Genomic DNA, 21,496 nt, shown 5'->3' with positions numbered 1-21,496 from the left:
AGAATTAATTATATGTTATATTATATTCATATGCATAGTTGACTTGTAATTTTTAGTCCGTTGCGTCGAGTGTTGAGAGTTAACTCTGGTCCCGGTTCCGGATTTTCGAACGTCCTTGGGTACAATTTAATATCTTGTACTTTGCGTTTTGAATCTTGTACTCTTGTGATTTCGAGACGTTTCTTATCAATAATTGGAACCTCTTTGATTGTATTTTGTACTTTTGAGCTTTTTGGACCTTTGCGTCTTCAATTCGTCGAATCTGTCTTTTGTCTTTACCTTTTATTATTTAAACGAATATCAATTGTAAATAGAACAATTGCAACTAAAAGCTTGTCTTTCTTGAGGAATAATGCTGTGAAATATATGTTCGCTTTTAGCATTATCAATGGGGCTGAATGAGAGGAAAAGAAATGGAACATGTTCTCTTATTATTTAGAATTTAAGGGAATGTAGTTAGTTGCCTAAAAACTAAAAGTCAACAAACATTTGCCTAAACTAATAGTCAACATGCATTGGCTACTCATGGGACCAAGGATGATGAGGTATGAGGTCATGGCCATGTGGCCTCGGGCTCGGGTCTCGGGCTCGTTTTGTGTAAAAGCTCGTTCGCGCGTGGTTCGTTTCGAGTGCCATTAACTGTACCGAATCTCCGAAACTTTAACTAGTCGTTGAAACAAAATCACCGTGTTTAATTCATTAAGTAAATAATAAATTAAATTTCTTTCATAAGTTCAATAATTATTAAGAATAATTAATCTATCGTTTTTCGGAGTTCCGTTAACTGAAAAGTTTTCTAGGCGATTAACTTTAATCGTATCGTTTCAAGTTTAATTCGTCAACCGAATTAAGTTCACTAATTAATATAACATATTAATTCAAGTAATCCACTAAGGATCAAGTACGCATTTAATTACTTTAAATACAAAAAAGTTTCACGTAGCCACTGTTAACTATTCTGAAAAAAAATTGGCGTATGAAAATTGTATGATTTAACTAACGATCGTCAAGTATTTAACGGAAGTTTTAACGGAAAAACTCGGGTTGTTACAATAAACCAATTAGCCATCATCTATTCTAGATGAATTGGGGATGGATTCGTAGCCTACTTAATCATTGGAGACAAGAAGAAGGTGATCCCCTCCATCCACCACATTTCCCTCTGGGCGAAGAACCTGAAGCGCTTACCGGCGAACCAATCCGTAACACCATTTTCACCCTCATTTCCAGATTAGCTCGCAACGATTACGTAATATCTACAATTCTAAATCTTATTCATCCAATCGTTCGAACCTCCAATCATCCCGGTGTAATAGAAGAAGTCAACGATCTTCGCGCTCGAGTAGTGGCGTTGGAGAATATGGTGCAAAGATTACAAGCACCAGCAACAACACCAGTACCACCAACAACATCCACATCGCAAGCCTCAATACCACAAGCACCAGCAGCATCACCAGCATCACCATCAATATCACCAACACCAGCAAGACCTGTAGCACCACAAGCTCCACCAGCTCTATAACCACCGACGATATCGACAACACAATCACCAATGGTTATATTGAAATAACGAGTTATGGAGTATTAACTCATTATTTCCAAAGAATTTATATAGTATGTATATATATATATATATATATATATATATATATATATATATATATATATATATATATATATGAATTTTGGAAACCATAATAAATCTTTTCGTACTAAGCTATTATGTATGAATTGAAAAAGGGTAGATACTACTCGGTAAATTCATATTACTAATATGGTATGATGTACATCCTTCATTAAACGACTTAACCATCGTTAACTACAATCTCTGTTTCAACTCAATGAATTCCATTTCATAATAAACCAAGTGTATTAATCAATTACATGTTTGATTTTACACTTTCATCTTCGATGTATTCAAAACTTTCCAGAAAACATCATTCGTACCTTGCAAAATTCACAAGAACTCCACGAGCACCAACATCATTCACCGAGGAATGTCAATAAGAATAAATAATGAAGTATTGATTATATTAGTGAAATACTCCGCAAAGATTATGTAATCTCTAATGTTTTAGAGATTATTCATTTCTAGTTCCAGCCGAAAATCAAATGAGTTTAATAGTATATTAACTCATTAAATCTGTATTACATCTGAAGAAAGTATATATATATATATATATATATACTCATAAAGACAATAGTAAAATTTTATTTTACAAAAATATTAATTGTGAATTTTTTTTTAACGGGTAGGTAATTCCCGGAAAATATATAAGTTCACAATTAATATGTTACACTGTACATTCTTAAATTACTTGATAATCATTAACTATACTCACAACTTTCACAACAATATACATTCTTTCATAGAAATCTGAGCAACCATACTCATTCAAATCCAATTACACATTCTGATTTTAACATATCAGAATCCAAGTCGAGATATAACCAATATTCACTCTTAGATCCCTACATTTTTCAAAGCTATACTTTGACTTCTAAACTGTGCTAGAACATCACTTCTATTCATAAAACCCAGAAAAATATCCGTATCATTCAAGATTATAAAAAATCATATATATATTGACGATTACAATCTGCGTGCAAACCCTTCATGATTCTTGAAAACAAGTCAATTAAGAAACAATCGAGAGGATGATCCAACCACACGTTATCTATGAAAAGAAATATTTATGCATATAGATATGCACCTGGAAAACTCTCGAAACCTAAGTAAAAGTTTAACACGTATTTGTGTTAGATCCTTTAGCATTGTTATTACCGAAAATAACCTTGCAATTCCTTTTTAAGGTACCCAGTGTTATCACCCTTCTAACAAGTCAACTTCGACTTTTCAGATCAGCCTTATTTTAACCTTGATATATACGTTCTTGTTATCGGAGAACCTTTTATATTCCACCACATTAGCAGTAAACTTACCAGCAACTTCATTACTCAGTGGCTTAAGTCTCTCCGAAAAACCATTATAATTGTTCATTAAAACCCTATCATATACTCATCCACATCTTGTAACGAGAATTGCCATACCAATTACCGGGAATCTGCAATCAGTATTTTGAATCTCGCAGCGTTTCTACTTTAACAGTTATATGTATACATATAACATTTATCTCTTAGAATTATGATCTTCCTTTCTGAAATTCTGAAAAGCACCCAGTCTACGAATCAATACTCTGAATGTTGAAAAAGTTGAATGAAGCAGCAAAAACTATAAACGAACTTAACAGTCGAAGGTTTGATGATAAAAGTTGGCAAAGCTCAGAAAAGTTGGAACTGGAAAACGGATTAAGCAAATCATGAAGGAGGCTGTGGACAAATCACAAAGACTAAACCTGCCTTCAAAGAATCTAAATGATTCAGTATCTGCTGAAGTCATTAACGAATACCTTGCTCCTGACTCTAAACCTTTACGAACAAATCTTCTTCATCATCGTTCGATACTAGAAATTCTAAGATATCATCATATCTTTCATTATAAATATCTTCGATATTTCTGAAGATATCTTCATAACTATTATTATCCGAAATTATTTATCTCTTCGCGTTATCTGTGTTACATCATAAAAGAAACTATATTAATTTCTAAATTCCGAAAAATTTGAAAAATGAATGTTTTTAAAGTAGTGTTGGGAATTGAAGCATGAATTAGTATAATATAACGACACTTGATCAACGTCATTATATTACAGTAAGTCATGCTGAGTTTCTAATGGAACATGATGATTAACAGTGCTTAACGTCATCATGTGCCATGTTGCACGACTCTTACATTCGATCTAATTTCTAAACATATCAAGAACATAACTTTCTGATAGTTCTATCTTTTCTTTTAAATTATGGTAATTTAACCAATCAAGATCGTGCTATTACAATTTCTCTCTTAGAATATTAGTCATGTTCATTCGAAATTTCATACCTACGAATTCCGGACCATTACATGTTGTGCTTAATGGCAAGAAGAGAAAGCAAAAACATGAAGCTTCAAAATAGAAAGAGGAGTATAAATCACAGCAAATATGAGAGAGCATTAACCGTTGATGTCAATAATTATGGAAAGACAGATGCAAGGAAGGATTATGAAAACCACTACCCCAAGAGCGAAGTAGAAGTAAACAGATTCCTCCGGTAGAAGTTGGAATAGAAGGATGATTGTGGTGATGGTCAGAATGAGATCAAGGATCAGAACTGGATGAAGCATATTCATAATCTTTTAAAGGTATGAAATGAGGAAGAAGATGTAGGAGTGATGAAAATAATGGAACGAAAGAGGTTGATTTATAGCGAAATAACGGACATAGCAATTGAGGCAGATTACGCATTTAATCAAAGAAAATCATAAAAACCTTAATCACCGAAGAATCAAATCTTATATAGATTACAAAGATCTTCTTTAATTTCCTTGAATTTCGGAAATTAGCCGTGACTACGTCAAGAGTTGAAACGAATCTTTGATTACATCATTTCACTCTTTTGCGATAGCTCCTCTCATACACTTCAAGTAACCGAATCGTTTTATCTATATTACTCAATAATAATAAAACTCTAGTTATCAACTCATATTCGTCATGAAAACTTTCTTATAGTTAACCATGACAACCCCATTTTCTTTAACGAGGAGGTACTGTGATGACTCGAAAAATTTCAACTTATTTAAACCAATTCTATATATGATTTAATATTTAAGCAATGCATTTTGACAAGTTTTAAAACTTTTGTAAATAAGTTTTATATAACGGTTGACCACTTTGTTTGTCCGACGATTCACGAACGTCATAAATTGTGATAATTATATAATTGTGTATGTATATATATATATATATATATATATATATATATATATATATATATATATATATACACGGAAACATGCGAATAATATTTATATACGAAATGATAAAAATTTACTAGTGAATGATACAATTTCAAATTAAAAATTTTACGTATATAATCGTTCTATTTTTATGATGTATTTTTTTAAATTTTTAAGACGACACGAAGTTAAATCAAAGATGTACAAGTTGTAAAGCACAATGTACGATAATATAACTTAAATAGTTGAATCGAAATTAATTCATTTACTATTCATATGAATAGTAAATGAAATGAAATTAATTAATTTACTATTCACATAAAAGCGACATGATAGAAATTATTAATTATAATTTACATAATATACCCCTGAAGTATTTAAGAAATACGACTTTTTAAAATTTTAAAATTCGTTCAATTAAATGAATCTTGTGATTTACTATGGCACGAAATGATCAGCAAACTAGTACGTACACTCTACATCGAACGTATATAGTAATTTTATAAATAATTGGACCTTTTTACAACTAGTTTTATAAAGCTTAAGACCAAAATAAATATATGTATTCAATTATAAAAAGTGAAATTCTTTTTATTTATACTTTTACCCGTCAATTATTAGCAACAGAGTACGAATTAATGGTCTGTGAAAAACTGTTGGCATAAACTAACAAAAATGGGGCGACTAAGATTACACACGTCTGATTCCTTTTATTATTATATTATTATTTTATTATTATATTATTACTTTATTATTTTATTATATTATTATATTATTATAATATTATATTTATTTTATACATATATATATATATATATATATATATATATATATATATATATATATATATATATATATATATATATATATATATATATATATATATATATATATGTATATATATATATTGATCGATCGCAGAAAAACACACACACATACAATTTACATACTTCGTAAGAATTATTAATATTTATTATTAATATTATTGTTATTAATATTAATCTTAATATTATTATTAATCTCATATAATTATTTATTAGTTATGTATACATAAAATATTACGACGAGGTCATGAGCGAATTATTTTCAAAACGGATTTTCGAGCGGGATGAAGCTAGGGAAATTATGAGTTATAGCTATGGAGGTTATGGGTATTGCTTGGGGGTCATGATCATAAGTCAAAGGTCAACCTAGCGTTTATCATTTTCGTTACGTCTACGTACTTTCCTGCAATATTGAATCACAATATTGATACGTGAGCATTCATATCTTATCTTTTATATATTAATAGTGTATCTATGTCTAGTGCTCGAGTATATATGTTTATGCATGCTTGTATGCTTTAATTTTGTCATTGGATATTTTATGATGAATCACAAATTTAATACATATGCTACTGATATAAAGTATATGATATGCATGTCATTGGAAAGCTATCGAAAAATTAATAACTTTTCATTTAGAAATCGCGTGATTTCGATGAACGGATTAAAAGATATGGTCAATTGAATTATGTTTGACGTTAATTGAAATTGTGTTAGAAACTGTAAATTAATATTTAAACAACTTGTCTATGAGATTGATAAATTGGATTTTTAGATATTACTAATCGAGTAAATGAATTTTTTTATATAGCACGTCTTGTTTTGTTGAACAATTGTCAAAGTTGACTGTCTTATCATGTTTTAAAGCTTTATAAACTCTATAATCTGATTTTACAAGTATTGAAAAACTATTTGAAATAATAAAATATGTTCGATTTCCATGATAATTCACATATATTATAGCTCCTGAAATAAATAATATTTTGAGTTTGATAGACTATAAATTCGTTCAATTATCAAGACTTATATTATGTTAATAAACATGTATAGATTTAAAGATTATATTGGGTCAGGTTGACTTTTGAGATAACTTTTGTTAACATTTGCATGTCAGTCTCGAGCATTAGGATTGTGATACACTATGACCCGACCTAGCTTTTTAGACATGTATTGACCAACATATGTTCTCTAGGTTGAGATCTACGGTTATTTTGCATTCCGAATTTCGGTCACATTTCGGTGAATGACCTTATGTGCTGCTAAGGTGAGTTTATAGATCCCTTTTTAATTGCTTTGCAATCTATATTTTTGGGTTAAGAATACATGCACTTTATTTTAAACGCAATGGATACAAGTACATACTAAATTCTACACCGAGTTTGAACCGAAAATCCCTTAGTTTTGGTAACTAGTAACTGCCGGTTATAAGAACTGGTGGGCACGAATAGTTGTATATGGATCCATAGGGCTTGACATCCTCGTCTGTTCCAGGTATAGAGACCCTAGCCTAAACTATAAAACAGACGTATGCTATTTGAGTTTAGTACACGTTGGTTTGCGTGTATTGTACATGTTGGTTGCATGTATGTTAAAACAGGGTTACTTATTATATAGACGTTAAAGTTTAGTTACCAGAGTGCTCAATCTTGTAGAATATTTTGATAAATGTTTCTGGATGAAACAACTGAAATCTTGTGATCCACCTTTATATACAGATTATGCGCAACATTAAAACTATGAACTCACCAACCTTTGTGTTGACTCTTGTAAGCATGTTTATTCTCAAGTTCCTAGAAGTCATCCGCTGTTTGCTTATATGTGATACAAGCTATGTGCATGGAGTCATACATGCTTTATTCGAGAAAACATTGTATTCACAAAATCATCACCATGTATCTTATTTTGACTGCATTATCAACAGATGTAGTATTGTAAACTATTTATTATGGTGATTGTCTATATGTAGAAATCATCAATCGTCAAAAACCTTGGAATTTGATATTCAATTATGGTGTGCCTTTTTAAAAGAATTCAATGTTTACAAAACGTATCATGTAGAGGTTAGTACCTCACTCTAAAATTAATGAATAACGTACCTCTTCAATAGCAATTTTGACGAGTCGTTACACCTCGTTCAGCTACAGGGACGGAACTAACAGCTTCTTTAGACACCGCAAGGTAGAGTGTTAGAGTTTCACCTGCTATCGGTGTTGTTAACGTCGGGAGATCTTTTAGGAGCGCCTTCATCTCTTGGAATGCTTTTTCTGCCTCCTCAGTCCATTTGAAATCTGACTTTTTAGCGCATTCTTTCAAGGTGTGAAAGAACGGGAGCGATCTTTCGGCGGCCTTAGACAGGAATCGCGTTAATGCAGCCAATTTCCCATTGAGGCTTTGGACTTGCTTTTTTGTTTTAGGAGAGGGCATTTTCTCAATTGCTTCTATTTTCTTTGGGTTCGCTTTGATTCCACGTGGAGTCACGATTTGCCCTAAGAAGTTTCCCTCTTCTTCTCCAAAGCCACACTTAGTGGGTTTGAGCTTCATATTGATGCTTCTGAGTGTGTTAAATGTTTTGAGAATATATGCTAGCAATTGTTCCTCGGTGTTGCTTTTAATGACGAGGTCATTGACATACGCCTCAAGGTTGCACCCAATTTGTTTAGCGAACACTGTATCTATGGTGCGCTGATATGTAGCACCCGCGCTTTTCAGTCAAAAGGGCATTTTGGTGTAACAGTATATCCCCTGGTCTGTGTGGAACGCGGTCTTTTCCTCATCTTCTTCAGCCATTTGTATTTGGTGATACCCTTTGTAGGCGTCCGAAAAACACTTAAACCTAAAAGCTGCGAGCAACCCGACTTTCTAGTCTATCTCTGGCAATGGATAATTGTCCTTGGGGCAGGCTTTGTTAATATCTTTAAAATCGATGCAAAGCCACCACATTCCATCGGACTTGGCTACCAACACGGGGTTAGCCACCCATGTCTGGTAGTTCACTTTGCGCAGTATATTAGCCTTTACCAGCTTGTCAACTATAACACCGCTAATTTTTTTTATACATATACGTGGCGGAAGCATTTAATAATTGATTACCAGTTACATGAACTAGTGTCACGTGACAACATACAAAATACATATTTTAAACGAAAGAGACGTAAATGTATGATGTTTACAAAGAACACATTTTAACTAATTAAAATCACATCAGAGTTGACTCCTGTCAAACATAACATTCACATGCTCGTCTTCTCCCCAAAATGCATCATTTACAAAAGCTAACAACCTGCAGGGAGGAGATGGAGGGGAATTAGCACGAAGCTAAGTGAGTATGACTAACTACAAATAATAGTATACAGGAACTGTCATACTAATCATGTCACAAAATCTAACACACAAACATCACCCAAGTGCCGTCTACGGAGACTCTGGCGGCTCGGCCAAACCATTAACCACCAGCTGATCGGACTGGGGCATACCAGAAGTTCCTCCACAACCGTGTTGTATATATATAATCCTCACGCGACGAATTCGTCATTCACATATATATACACCACGATTGTCTAGGCCACCACATGAGGAACCCAACTCGCAGGTTGATCACTCCTACCGAGGCCACCACACAATAGGGACGCACTGGGCTCCAGCAGACAAGCATCAACTAACATGCAGTCATCACAACGTACTAACTAACTGTATCAGTAAGTAATGCTAACAAGCATGACAATCATAATATAACATGCTACTCTATACTATGCTCTCCAGTTAGTCCCACTCACCGATTACTAGCTAAACTCAGTAGTCTAATATCACTGAGTCTTCTCCTCGTCTGTATCACCTGAGAATAATACTTATAAATTAGTAAACCGTATCCCAATTACTAACAATACGACAATATTATCAATTTATACTATAAACTAGGTCATATTATCAGATACCAACACTTAAGCACTTAACGACTGGTCCACCAACCGTACGAGTAACACTCTCACTCGTACATTTGAGAACATTCAACCGTGCAGTTGACAACTTACTCGTACGTTTGGTCTATGACTGAACACCCATCAAAGAATTAAATGATCCATACGGTTCACCACACGAGTGACCAGTGACTCGTATGATTCACATCCCAACCGTATGTATCATCTTACCCAAAACAATAGTTCTCCATAAACACTCACTCGCACGGTTCATAACACGGTTGATCACCCTAACCGTACGAGTGAAGGCTCACTCGTGCGAGTGATGAAGAACAGTAACATCAACTGTTTAAACGGGTTTCAACTCAAAATGTACAACATAAACATCAATTCATACATGATAATGCTAAAAACGAACATATATTTCATAGCATTATTCCTCAAGAAAGACAAGCTTTTAGTTGCAATTGTTCTATTTAAAAGTGATATTCGTTTAAATAATAAAAGGTGAAGACAAAAGACAGATTCGACGAATTGAAGACGCAAATGACCAAAAAGCTCAAAAGTACAAAAGACAATCAAAGAGGTTCCAATTATTGATAAGAAACGTCTCGAAATTACAAGAGTACAAGATTCAAAACGCAAAGTACAAAATATAAAATTGTACGCAAGGACGTTCGAAAATCCGGAACCGGGACCAGAGTCAACTCTCAACGCTCGACGCAACGGACTAAAAATTACAAGTCAACTATGCACATAAATATAATATAATATTTAAATAATTCTTATAATTATTTAATATATTATATTTATTTAAAACCGTCGGTAAACAAAGAGCCAAACTCCTCTGAGCTGTAATTTCAAACTCCGCGACTCGCGGAGTTTGAAGGCAAAATTGGCCGCGAGTCGCGGAGCCCCAAAAGTCAAAAATCCCTATAAAAGCAAACGAATTCTGATCGCAAAAACCAACCAAATATATCCATCTCTCTATCTATATCGTATATATTTATATTTATATTTTAATTTTAATTTTAATTTTAATTTTAATCCTAATAATAAGGGTATGTTAGCGAATATTGTAAGGGTGTAAGTCGAAATTCTGTCCGTGTAACGCTACGCTATTTTTAATCATTGTAAGTTATGTTCAACCTTTTTACATTAATGTCTCGTAGCTAAGTTATTATTATGCTTATTTAAAACGAAGTAATCATGATGTTGGGCTAATTACTAAAATTGGGTAATTGGGCTTTGTACCATAATTGGGGTTTGGACAAAAGAACGACACTTGTGGAAATTAGACTATGGGCTATTAATGGGTTTTATATTAACTAAACAATACCTTGTTAATTTAATATACAAACTTATAATTTGACGTATTTATATATAACCACATACGCTTGACTGGGTACGGTGGGTGGGATATCTATAAATACCAATAATTATTCATTTTACCGGATACGGAACTGGATTAATAGTTAATAAACTTGTTGAAACAGGGGTGAATTACATTCAAGGGTAATTGGTGTAATTGTTAACAAAGTAGTAAAACCTTGGTTTACACGCAGTCGATAACCTGGTGTATTCATTAAACAAAGTATTAAAACCTTGTTACAATTCGAATCCCCAATTAGTTGGAATATTTGACTTCGGGAATAAGAATAATTTGACGAAGGCTTTCGCTCTTTATATTTATGACTGATGGACTATTATGGACAAATCCGTATGGACATATTAAATAATCCAGGACAAAGGACAATTAACCCATGGGCATAAAACTAAAATCAACACGTCAAACATCATGATTACGGAAGTTTAAATAAGCATAATTCTTTTATTTCATATTTAATTTCCTTTATTTTATATTTAATTGCACTTCTAATTATCGCATTTTTATTGTTATTGTATTTAATTGCACTTTCAATTATCGTACTTTTTAATTATCGCAAGTTTATTTCATCGCACTTTTATTATTCGCAATTTCATTATTGTTATTTACTTTATGCTTTAATTTAAGTCTTGTATTTATTTTTAATATTTTACATTTGGTTTTAACTGCGACTAAAGTTTTAAAATCGACAAACCGGTCATTAAACGGTAAAAACCCCCCTTTATAATAATAATATTACTTATATATATATATTTGTATTTTTATAAAAGTAAACTAATATAGCGTTAAGCTTTGTTTAAAAAGATTCCCTGTGGAACGAACCGGACTTACTAAAAACTACACTACTGTACGATTAGGTACACTGCCTATAAGTGTTGTAGCAAGGTTTAAGTATATCCATTCTATAAATAAATAAATATCTTGTGTAAAATTGTATCGTATTTAATAGTATTTCCTGCTAAAATTTAATAGTATTTTATACCCCTTAGCTTTGACATCAAGTATTTTTGGCGCCGCTGCCGGGGAATCTCTTAAAAACCGGAAGCGCAACGCTACAAAAAAAAAACAAAAATTTATATATTTTTAAGAGTTTGTTAAAAGTTTTATAAGTTTCTTTATTTTTATTTTATAAAAATATAAGTTTTATTTAAGTATTTTGTTTTTTATTTAAAACATAAAATCAAAAACCGAAAAAAATAATAATATATATATATAAATCTAGTTTTAAGATTTTTATAAAATTATAAAATATTTCTATTTTAGTTTTTAGATATAAGTTTTTATTATATAAATACTTTTATTAAAATAGAAAATTAAAAACAGAAATTAAAAATATAAAAAAAAAAGAAGAAAAACGCGTAAATTTTAAATTGTTCCAGGTTTGAATTTCTGAACCCCGCGACTCGCGGGGTTTGGTGTTTTAAATACCGCGACTCGCGGAGATTTTCTGACAGGCGACAAAACCCTAAATTAACATTAATTACGGGTGATTATTAATTATTATTATTATTATTAACCCTAGTTTTTATTATTATTATAATTAGTTTTATTTTTAGTTTTACTTTTTATTTATTAATATTTTGTTTAATTAGTTTAATTAATTTGTAAAATTAGAAAGTTTTAATAAATAAATAATATAAAAATAATATTTTTATAAAAATTGTACTTTTTACAACTTTTTGTATATTTTTATATTTTGTCCCTTTTTAATCGTTTTAGCGTAATATTTGTATTTTTAGCTCATATTTAGTTTTAAACATAGTTTTTGCCATAGTTATTTTTACTTCTAGATTTTTAGGCTTTGCCGTAGAATTCCTTAAGTGTTTTTTTTCTTAGACTAAGATTTAGGTACTTTAGAATTTTGCGACGCCTTTTTAAGTTTTAGTTTTTTTTTTAAGTTATTTCCATTTGAGATATAGTTTTTCCTGTAAGCTTTAAGTTTTAGTTTTTTTTTTAAGTTATTTCCATTTGAGATATAGTTTTTCCTGTAAGCTTTAATATTTTTAGACACCTTTTACTATGTACCAATTATCATTTCAATTAGTTATCTCAATTTGCGATTATAATTTTAAGTTAGTTGTAGTAATAAGGTTAGGTTAGTCAAGTATTTTTAAGTTTTATAAGTTTCTTTTATTTTTCCGTCACCTTTTATTTTTCAACCATTTTTCTTTTTCGATCTTTTTCCGACGAACTCTTTTTCTTTCTTATTTCTCGCTTTTCTAGTTTTAGGACATAGATTTTTATTCTACTTCTTATCTTAATTTCTTAAAATTACGAAAATTTATTTTAAGTGGTTAAATTGATAGACATCAAAATTTTCTGGCTCGTAGTAATAATTGGATTTGTACGTGGACCGGGTTATTGGAGCCAAACAGTCCTCAATTATATTGAGACCAAACGAATCCTGCCCCTCTGCTGCATCTTTTGGCTATTCGAAACGTGGGCAAAATCAGAAAAGTCTATTGATTGGATAACTTATTATAATTTTTCTTTCCTTTTAAAAACTAATAGGATATTCAGTGAATGCACCGAGCAAAACGTTCACCACCTTTTGTACGTTCACCACCTGTAACTAGATCAAGACATTTAGCAAATATTACCGCCGTTGATTTTTCTTTAGAATCGTCATCCAGTCGACCAAGTACTTCAGTTCAAATTTCCGATAATCCATTTTTTGAACCCGACCTTACAATTGAGAATCCGGAGAATATTCAGGAACGGTTCGTAGATCCTGAACCACTAAACTTTTCTCCGGAACCACCAATCATTCAAACAGAGATTGTTGAGGAACGAACCATTAAATCAGAATCCTCTAGTGATTCCGATTCAACAAATTCAATTATGGAGAATCTGGAACCTTTAAGTATGGAGGACCGAATGAGAGCTAAACGCACTGGCCAAGGTCACGCAATTACTCATCCAGACATTAATGCGCCAGATTATGAAATCAAAGGACAAATTCTACACATGGTGACTAATCAATGTCAATTTAGTGGTGCGCCGAAGGAAGATCCAAATGAACATTTACGTACCTTTAATAGGATCTGCACACTATTTAAAATCCGAGAAGTGGAGGATGAACAGATATATCTCATGTTATTTCCCTGGACTTTAAAGGGAGAAGCCAAAGATTGGTTGGAATCGTTACCTGAAGGGACGATCGATACATGGGACGTTTTAGTTGACAAATTTCTTAAACAATTCTTTCCGGCATCTAAAGCCGTAAGACTTCAAGCAGAAATTGTTACGTTCACACAGAAGCCAAATGAAACTCTATATGAGGCGTGGACAAGATATGGAAAGTTATTAAGAGGATGTCCGCAACATGGTTTAGACACCTGTCAAATAGTACAAATATTCTACCAAGGATGCGACATCACTACAAGGAAAGACATAGATATAGCAGCTGGTGGTTCTATTATGAAGAAAACCAAAACTGATGCTTACAAAATTATTGATAACACTGCTTCCCACTCACATGAGTGGCACCAAGAAAAAGATATCGTTAGATCATCTAAAGCAGCTAGAGCCAATTCTAGCCATGACTTAGATTCCATTTCCGCAAAGATAGATGCTGTGGAGAGACGAATGGAAAAGATGACTAAAGATATTCACTTAATACGAATTAGTTGTGAGCAGTGTGGAGGACCACATTTGACAAAAGATTGTCTCAGTATTGAATTAACAATGGAACAAAGAGATAATATTTCATACATAAACCAAAGGCCTGGAAATAATTATCAGAATAATTATCAACCGCCAAGACCAATTTACAATCAAAACCAGAATTATAACCGAAATATTCCATACAACAACCAACAAGGTCCTAGCAATCAACAAGTATCCAATAATACTTACAATCAGCAAAGACCTAATTTTCAAAACAAGCCACCACAACAAACCGATGATAAAAAGCCGAATTTAGAAGATATGATGACGAAGCTAGTTGAAACTCAAACGCAGTTTTTCACATCTCAGAAACAAACTAATGAACAAAATGCTCAAGCATTTAGAAATCAACAAGCTTCTATTCAAAATCTGGAACAAGAAGTAAGTAACCTAGCAAGGTTAATAGGTGAAAGAAAACCGGGAAGTCTACCTAGTGATACAAATACTAACCCCCGGAATGAAACACCTAAAGCCATTACCACAAGAAGTGGTACAACACTTAAACCACCTGAAATACCTGTAACTTCTGATGAAGCTATTCCTACTCCACAAGAACCACAACCTAATCAAGATAAGGAAAAAGAACCGGTAGTTGAGAAGGTTAATGAAGATAACACAGTTAAGGCTAAACCTTATGTTAAACCATACCAACCACCACTTCCTTACCTGAGTAAAATGAAGAAAGAGAAACTTGAAGCCGAGCAATCCAAATTCTTGGATATGTTTAAACAGATAAATGTAAATCTTCCTTTCATTGATGTGATTTCAGGAATGCCTAGATATGCTAAATTCTTGAAAGATCTAATCTCAAATAGAAAGAAAATGGAAGAACTCTCGGCTGTTACTATGAATGCTAATTGTTCAGCAGTGCTGTTGAATAAGATACCAGAAAAACTATCTGATCCAGGAAGTTTCACAATTCCATGTTTTCTGGGTAGTCTTAGTTCAATAGAAGCATTGGCAGACTTAGGTGCTAGTATAAATCTAATGCCGTATTCACTATACACTAAACTAGACCTTGGAGAATTGAAACCAACAAGAATAAGCATACAACTAGCCGATAGATCAATAAAATATCCTAGAGGGATAATGGAGAACATGCTAGTTAAAGTTGGTACTTTAGTATTTCCAGTAGATTTTGTTGTTCTGGACATGGAAGAAGATTCTCAACTTCCTCTCATATTAGGAAGACCATTCTTAAACACGGCTAAAGCAATGATAGACGTGTTCGGTAAGAAATTGACCCTAAGTATAGAGGATGAGAGTGTTACCTTTTCAGTTGATAGAGCAATGCAACAACCGCAATCTGCAGATGATACATGTTATTATATTAAAACTATAGATGCACATGCAGAATTATTAGAAGAATTTTCAGAATTACAAGGAACAGGAGAATGTTCTTTAGGAGAAGGTAATGAACCAATTGATGAAGCTGAAATGTTAGCTACACTAATAGCTAATGGATATGAACCAACAACAGAAGAAATTCAAATGCTAAAAGAAGAAGACAGATATCGATACAAATCATCGATAGAAGAACCTCCGAAATTAGAATTAAAGCCACTTCCAAACCATTTGGAATACGCTTATTTACATGGTGAATCTGAATTACCTGTAATAATATCGTCTTCTCTTACTAAAAATGAGAAATCACAACTCATTTCTGTGTTGAAAGCCCATAAACCAGCCATTGCATGGAAGATTCATGATATTAAAGGAATAAGTCCTTCGTATTGCACACATAAAATCCTTATGGAAGAAGGTCATAAAACGTATGTGCAATGTCAACGAAGACTAAATCCTAATATGCAAGATGTAGTTAAGAAAGAGATTATTAAACTGCTAGATGCAGGTTTAATTTATCCAATCTCTGATAGTCCATGGGTAAGCCCAGTTCAATGCGTACCTAAGAAGGGTGGCATGACTGTCATTACAAATGAGAAAAATGAGCTTATTCCTACTAGGACTGTAACAGGATGGCGTGTATGTATTGATTATAGAAAATTAAATGACGCCACCAGAAAAGATCACTTTCCCTTACCTTTCATTGATCAAATGTTGGAAAGATTAGCCGGAAATAGTTACTATTGTTTTCTAGATGGATTTTCCGGATATTTTCAAATTCCAATAGCACCCGAAGATCAAGAGAAAACCACATTCACGTGCCCTTATGGTACTTTTGCTTACAAACGCATGCCATTTGGACTTTGCAACGCCCCTGCAACCTTTCAAAGGTGTATGATGGCGATTTTTCACGACATGATAGAAGAATGCATGGAAGTATTCATGGATGACTTTTCAGTCTTCGGTGATACATTTGAATCATGTCTAGTTAATCTGGAACGAATGCTAATTAGATGCGAACAATCAAATCTAGTTCTTAATTGGGAGAAATGCCATTTCATGGTTAAAGAAGGCATCGTTCTTGGTCATAAAATTTCAAAGGAAGGAATTGAAGTGGATAGAGCTAAAGTAGATGTAATTGCTAAACTTCCACATCCAACCAATGTTAGAGGAGTTAGGAGTTTTCTAGGGCATGCCGGTTTTTACCGACGTTTCATAAAAGATTTTTCTAAAATTGCCACTCCTATGAATAAACTCCTAGAAAAGGATGCTCCATTCATCTTTTTTTCAGATGAATGTATCAAATCTTTTAATATTCTTAAAGAGAAACTCACTAATGCGCCGATCATGATAACACCAAATTGGAATCTACCATTTGAATTAATGTGCGATGCAAGTGATTTTGCAATGGGAGCCGTTTTAGGACAAAGGATTAAAAAACAATTTCAACCTATATATTATGCTAGTAAGACGTTACAAGGAGCACAAACAAATTACACAACTACTGAAAAAGAACTCCTTGCTATTGTCTTTGCTTTTGACAAATTTCGATCATATCTCGTTCTAGCAAAAACGGTGGTCTATACCGACCATTCTGCTCTTAGATACCTATTTTCAAAACAAGATGCTAAACCAAGATTAATCCGTTGGATCTTACTCTTACAAGAGTTTGATATTGAAATCCGAGATAAAAGAGGAGCAGAAAATCTCACCGCTGATCATCTTTCTCGTCTTGAAAATCCCGAATTAGAAGTTCTGAATGAATCGGCCATACAAGACAACTTTTCTGATGAATATCTATTAAAGATAGATTATAAAGAAATTCCATGGTTTGCAGACTATGCAAACTATTTAGTATGTGGATTCCTTGAGAAAGGATTATCGTACCAAAGAAGAAAGAAATTCTTCAGTGATACAAAACACTATTTTTGGGAAGATCCACATCTGTTTAAAAGTTGTCCCGATGGAATAATACGCCGATGTGTATTTGGAGATGAAGCTAGTAAAATTTTAAACCATTGTCACACAGGACCAACAGGAGGGCATTATGGGCCTCAACTAACAGCAAGAAAAGTTTATGAAGCTGGATTCTATTGGCCTACAATTTACAAAGACGCACACCTTCTTTGTAAATCCTGTGATACATGTCAAAGGGCCGGAAAAATAAGTCAACGTGATGAAATGCCACAAAATGTCATCCAAGTATGTGAAGTATTTGACATTTGGGGTACTGACTTTATGGGTCCATTTCCAAAATCTCATAATAATCTATATATACTCGTAGCCATTGATTATGTATCTAAATGGGCGGAAGCACAAGCTCTCCCAACTAACGATGCACGAGTTGTAGTCAACTTTTTAAAACGTCTTTTTGCAAGGTTTGGAACACCGAAAGCTTTAATAAGTGATCGGGGTACTCATTTCTGTAATAATCAACTTGAGAAAGTTCTTAAAAGATATGGAGTAACTCATAAAATCTCCACCGCATATCATCCACAAACAAGTGGACAAGTTGAAAATACCAACCGAGCCTTAAAACTTATTCTAGAGAAAACCGTAGGATCAAATCCGAAGGAATGGTCCATTAAATTGGAGGATGCACTCTGGGCTTTTAGAACAGCCTACAAAACTCCAATTAGAACCACACCTTTTAGACTTGTTTATGGAAAAGCATGTCATCTTCCAGTAGAAATTGAACACAAAGCATTTTGGGCTTTGAAGACATGTAATCTTGATTTACATGAAGCTGGACGTTTACGATTAAGTCAACTAAATGAATTAGAAGAATTAAGACATGAAGCATACGAAAATTCGTTAATCTATAAGTAAAGAACGAAGAAATGGCATGATAAAAGAATCAGAAGTTCAAAAGAATTTAAAGAAGGAGACAGAGTTCTTCTTTTCAATTCACGATTCAAGCTATTTCCTGGAAAATTGAAATCAAGATGGTCTGGACCATTCATAGTCAAAAGAGTTTTTCCATACGGAACGATAGAATTAATAAATTCAAATGGGAATGAATTTAAAGTTAATGGTCACAGAGTTAAACATTACATACGTGATCCGATGGAAGTTGACAACGAAGTTAATCACAATTTCGACACCACAGCTAACTAAGTGTGGGGAGAATCAAGTCTTTAAAGGATAATATGTATTTCTGTTAGAGTTAGATTGTCTGTTTTCGTGTAGTTCTCGAAAATGGAACCCGAATGGTCTTTCCCTAGCAGACCCTAAAGAACTAGTCTTCTCCCCCCATTCTGAATTTTTATGTTTTTTAGGTTTTTACAAAATGAAGACTGCCTGTGAACTAAACCATGGTCTAATGCTACACGCTTTGATCACTAAACGTAATAATGACATACTACCAAGTGAACTAGTATCAGTAATCAGAGAAAGAATGGACGGAGTTAGAAAAGAATCCAGATGCGAAGATAATAAGTTACAATTTGGTAAAGGAAAATCAAAATCCGCAGCGAAAAGAAGAGCACGACACCTAGAAAGATGTCACAAATGCGGAAAATGGTCACATGGAGGTAAATGTTCAAATAATCAAACCTATTCAAATACCGAATTTGTTACTTTATGCAGAGACGGACCGTTCTTATGTTTAGAAGAAAAGACACTGAATGCTCGAGGTTACGCCTATGTAGCTATGGAAAACCAATTAAACCGACTATCTTATGAATGGGATAGATCATATAACTAAGAAATCTATTTCACAGGTATGTCTGTACAGTTTTTATTTTTATTTTTAACCTTTTGATAATAAACGCTAATTTGTTCGCTAAAAAGTATTAAATTGGTATTGAATAAAATTAGGTTTGGCGACCGAAATTATTGATATCATTCAAAAATTTATTACATCACTGCGAAATTTAACGTTTATTCTTAAGGTATAAATATCTTTAATCAATCAACCCAAAATATTTCAAAAATTCGTCATGAGTTAAATTAGGTCTTGGAACCGAAATTACTTTACCGAAAAGAGGGGCACATATTTTTGATAATATTTGATTGATTAAAGTGGGATAAAAAGCCAAAAAGATTTTTAATTTTATTTTTACCATGTTTTTAAAATTAATATATAAATCTTAAATTAATATTGTAAACTTTGTAAAAACAATATTTTTAAAATTGTAAATATTTGAAAAATTAATATAAGTTTGGTGTGACTTTATAATATGAATTTTTAAATTAAGTTTGGTGTGAATTTTTAATTTTTAAAATATGAATTTTTAATTTTAAGTTTGGTGTGAATTTTTAATATTAATTTTGAATTTCATATTTAAGTTGTGTGAATTTAAAAACAAAAATTTACTTTATTTCATTAAGTTAAAAATATGATTTTTAAAATTCGTCGTAAGTTGAAGACTAGGTCTTTGAACCGAAATTACTTTACCCGAGGGAGGGACGAGAACTTTTATTATCATTATTTTTAATCTTATTGAATTAAAGTATGCCAAAAACATTAAAAAAAACCCCAAAAATCTTAGCTTTTAAAACAATCGCTACAAAAAGACAAATTTTAAAAATTTTGTCGAGGGACGGACTAGGACATCGATCCGAAACGACCTCGTCCTAAATAACAAGGGAAACAAAATTTTAAAAATTAATTACTTAATTATTTTATAAGTTAATGATTATATAAAAAAAAACAAAAACAAACTTCGCGACTCGCGGAGTTTGAAGGCTTAAATGCCGCGAGTCGCGGAGGGGTCGGATTACAGAAAAAAAAATAAGAGCTGAAACAGCTCATTCCACACAAAACCCACAGAAAAAAACTGCGAACATACTGCCGCAAAAACCCGAAAAATACACCCCAAAATCACAATTTTTAACCGTTAATCACCAAATTTTTTACTAAAATCATGTTGAGAAGGATGCTATCTAGGAATTACTCAAGAAAAATGGTAAATTTCTACACCTAAACACCATTTAATCCGAAATTTGGTGTTCTTGAGCAATTTTTTCCCCAATTTGATTTTGATGCTTTTTAGTGTAATTATGCTTAAATTGTTTATGTATTATGCTTGTATAACCTAGATTGATGCTATTTAACATGATTAGAAGCCTTAAACTTCAAATTTAGAGTAATCTAGGGTTTGTGTTCTTGAGCAAATTTGGGGCTTTTTGATATAAACAGGTTATGGCCGATTTTTGTCATGAATTGTTGCTAAATTAAGTAGTGTAACATGTCTAGGTAGTTAAATGATCCAAACTTTGAGCCTAAACATGATTTTGAGAATTAAAGTGGACTTTTTCAAGTCTAAAATTCATGAACTTGATTTTTGAGAGATAATGCCATTTGAAACTTGTTTAATTGCTAGTAATGATTATTTTGACATGTTATTTGAGTTGAATGCTTATGAACTTGGCGAACATTTTCGTATATGCTTATTTGAAAAAGTGTAGATTTGATAAAAATGTGAAAATGAGCTTAAGTTTGATATAAATTGATCATGTCATTGTAATTATTTTGATTGATGATTTTGCTGACACTAATGCATATTTGGATGCACAAAAA

The 21,496-nt window shown here is 32.5% G+C and overlaps 1 protein-coding gene across 1 annotated transcript; it reads right to left on the bottom strand.

The window, feature by feature from the left end:
• Positions 1-7,758: 7,758 nt before the first annotated feature.
• LOC139902867 (uncharacterized mitochondrial protein AtMg00860-like) lies at positions 7,759-8,199 on the bottom strand. Its single transcript, XM_071885534.1, has one exon. The coding sequence runs from the start codon at positions 8,197-8,199 to the stop codon at positions 7,759-7,761; it is 441 nt and encodes a 146-aa protein (XP_071741635.1).
• Positions 8,200-21,496: the final 13,297 nt, after the last annotated feature.

Source organism: Rutidosis leptorrhynchoides, chromosome 1 (genome assembly GCF_046630445.1).
Source record: "Rutidosis leptorrhynchoides isolate AG116_Rl617_1_P2 chromosome 1, CSIRO_AGI_Rlap_v1, whole genome shotgun sequence".
In the NCBI taxonomy this organism is placed as follows: Eukaryota; Viridiplantae; Streptophyta; class Magnoliopsida; order Asterales; family Asteraceae; genus Rutidosis; species Rutidosis leptorrhynchoides.
This window is presented reverse-complemented; position numbering and strand designations above follow the sequence as displayed.

Excerpts from the sequence above, each read along its gene's own strand:
- LOC139902867 (XM_071885534.1), bottom strand. The coding sequence starts at position 8,199 with ATGAAGCTCAAACCCACTAAGTGTGGCTTTGGAGAAGAAGAGGGAAAC.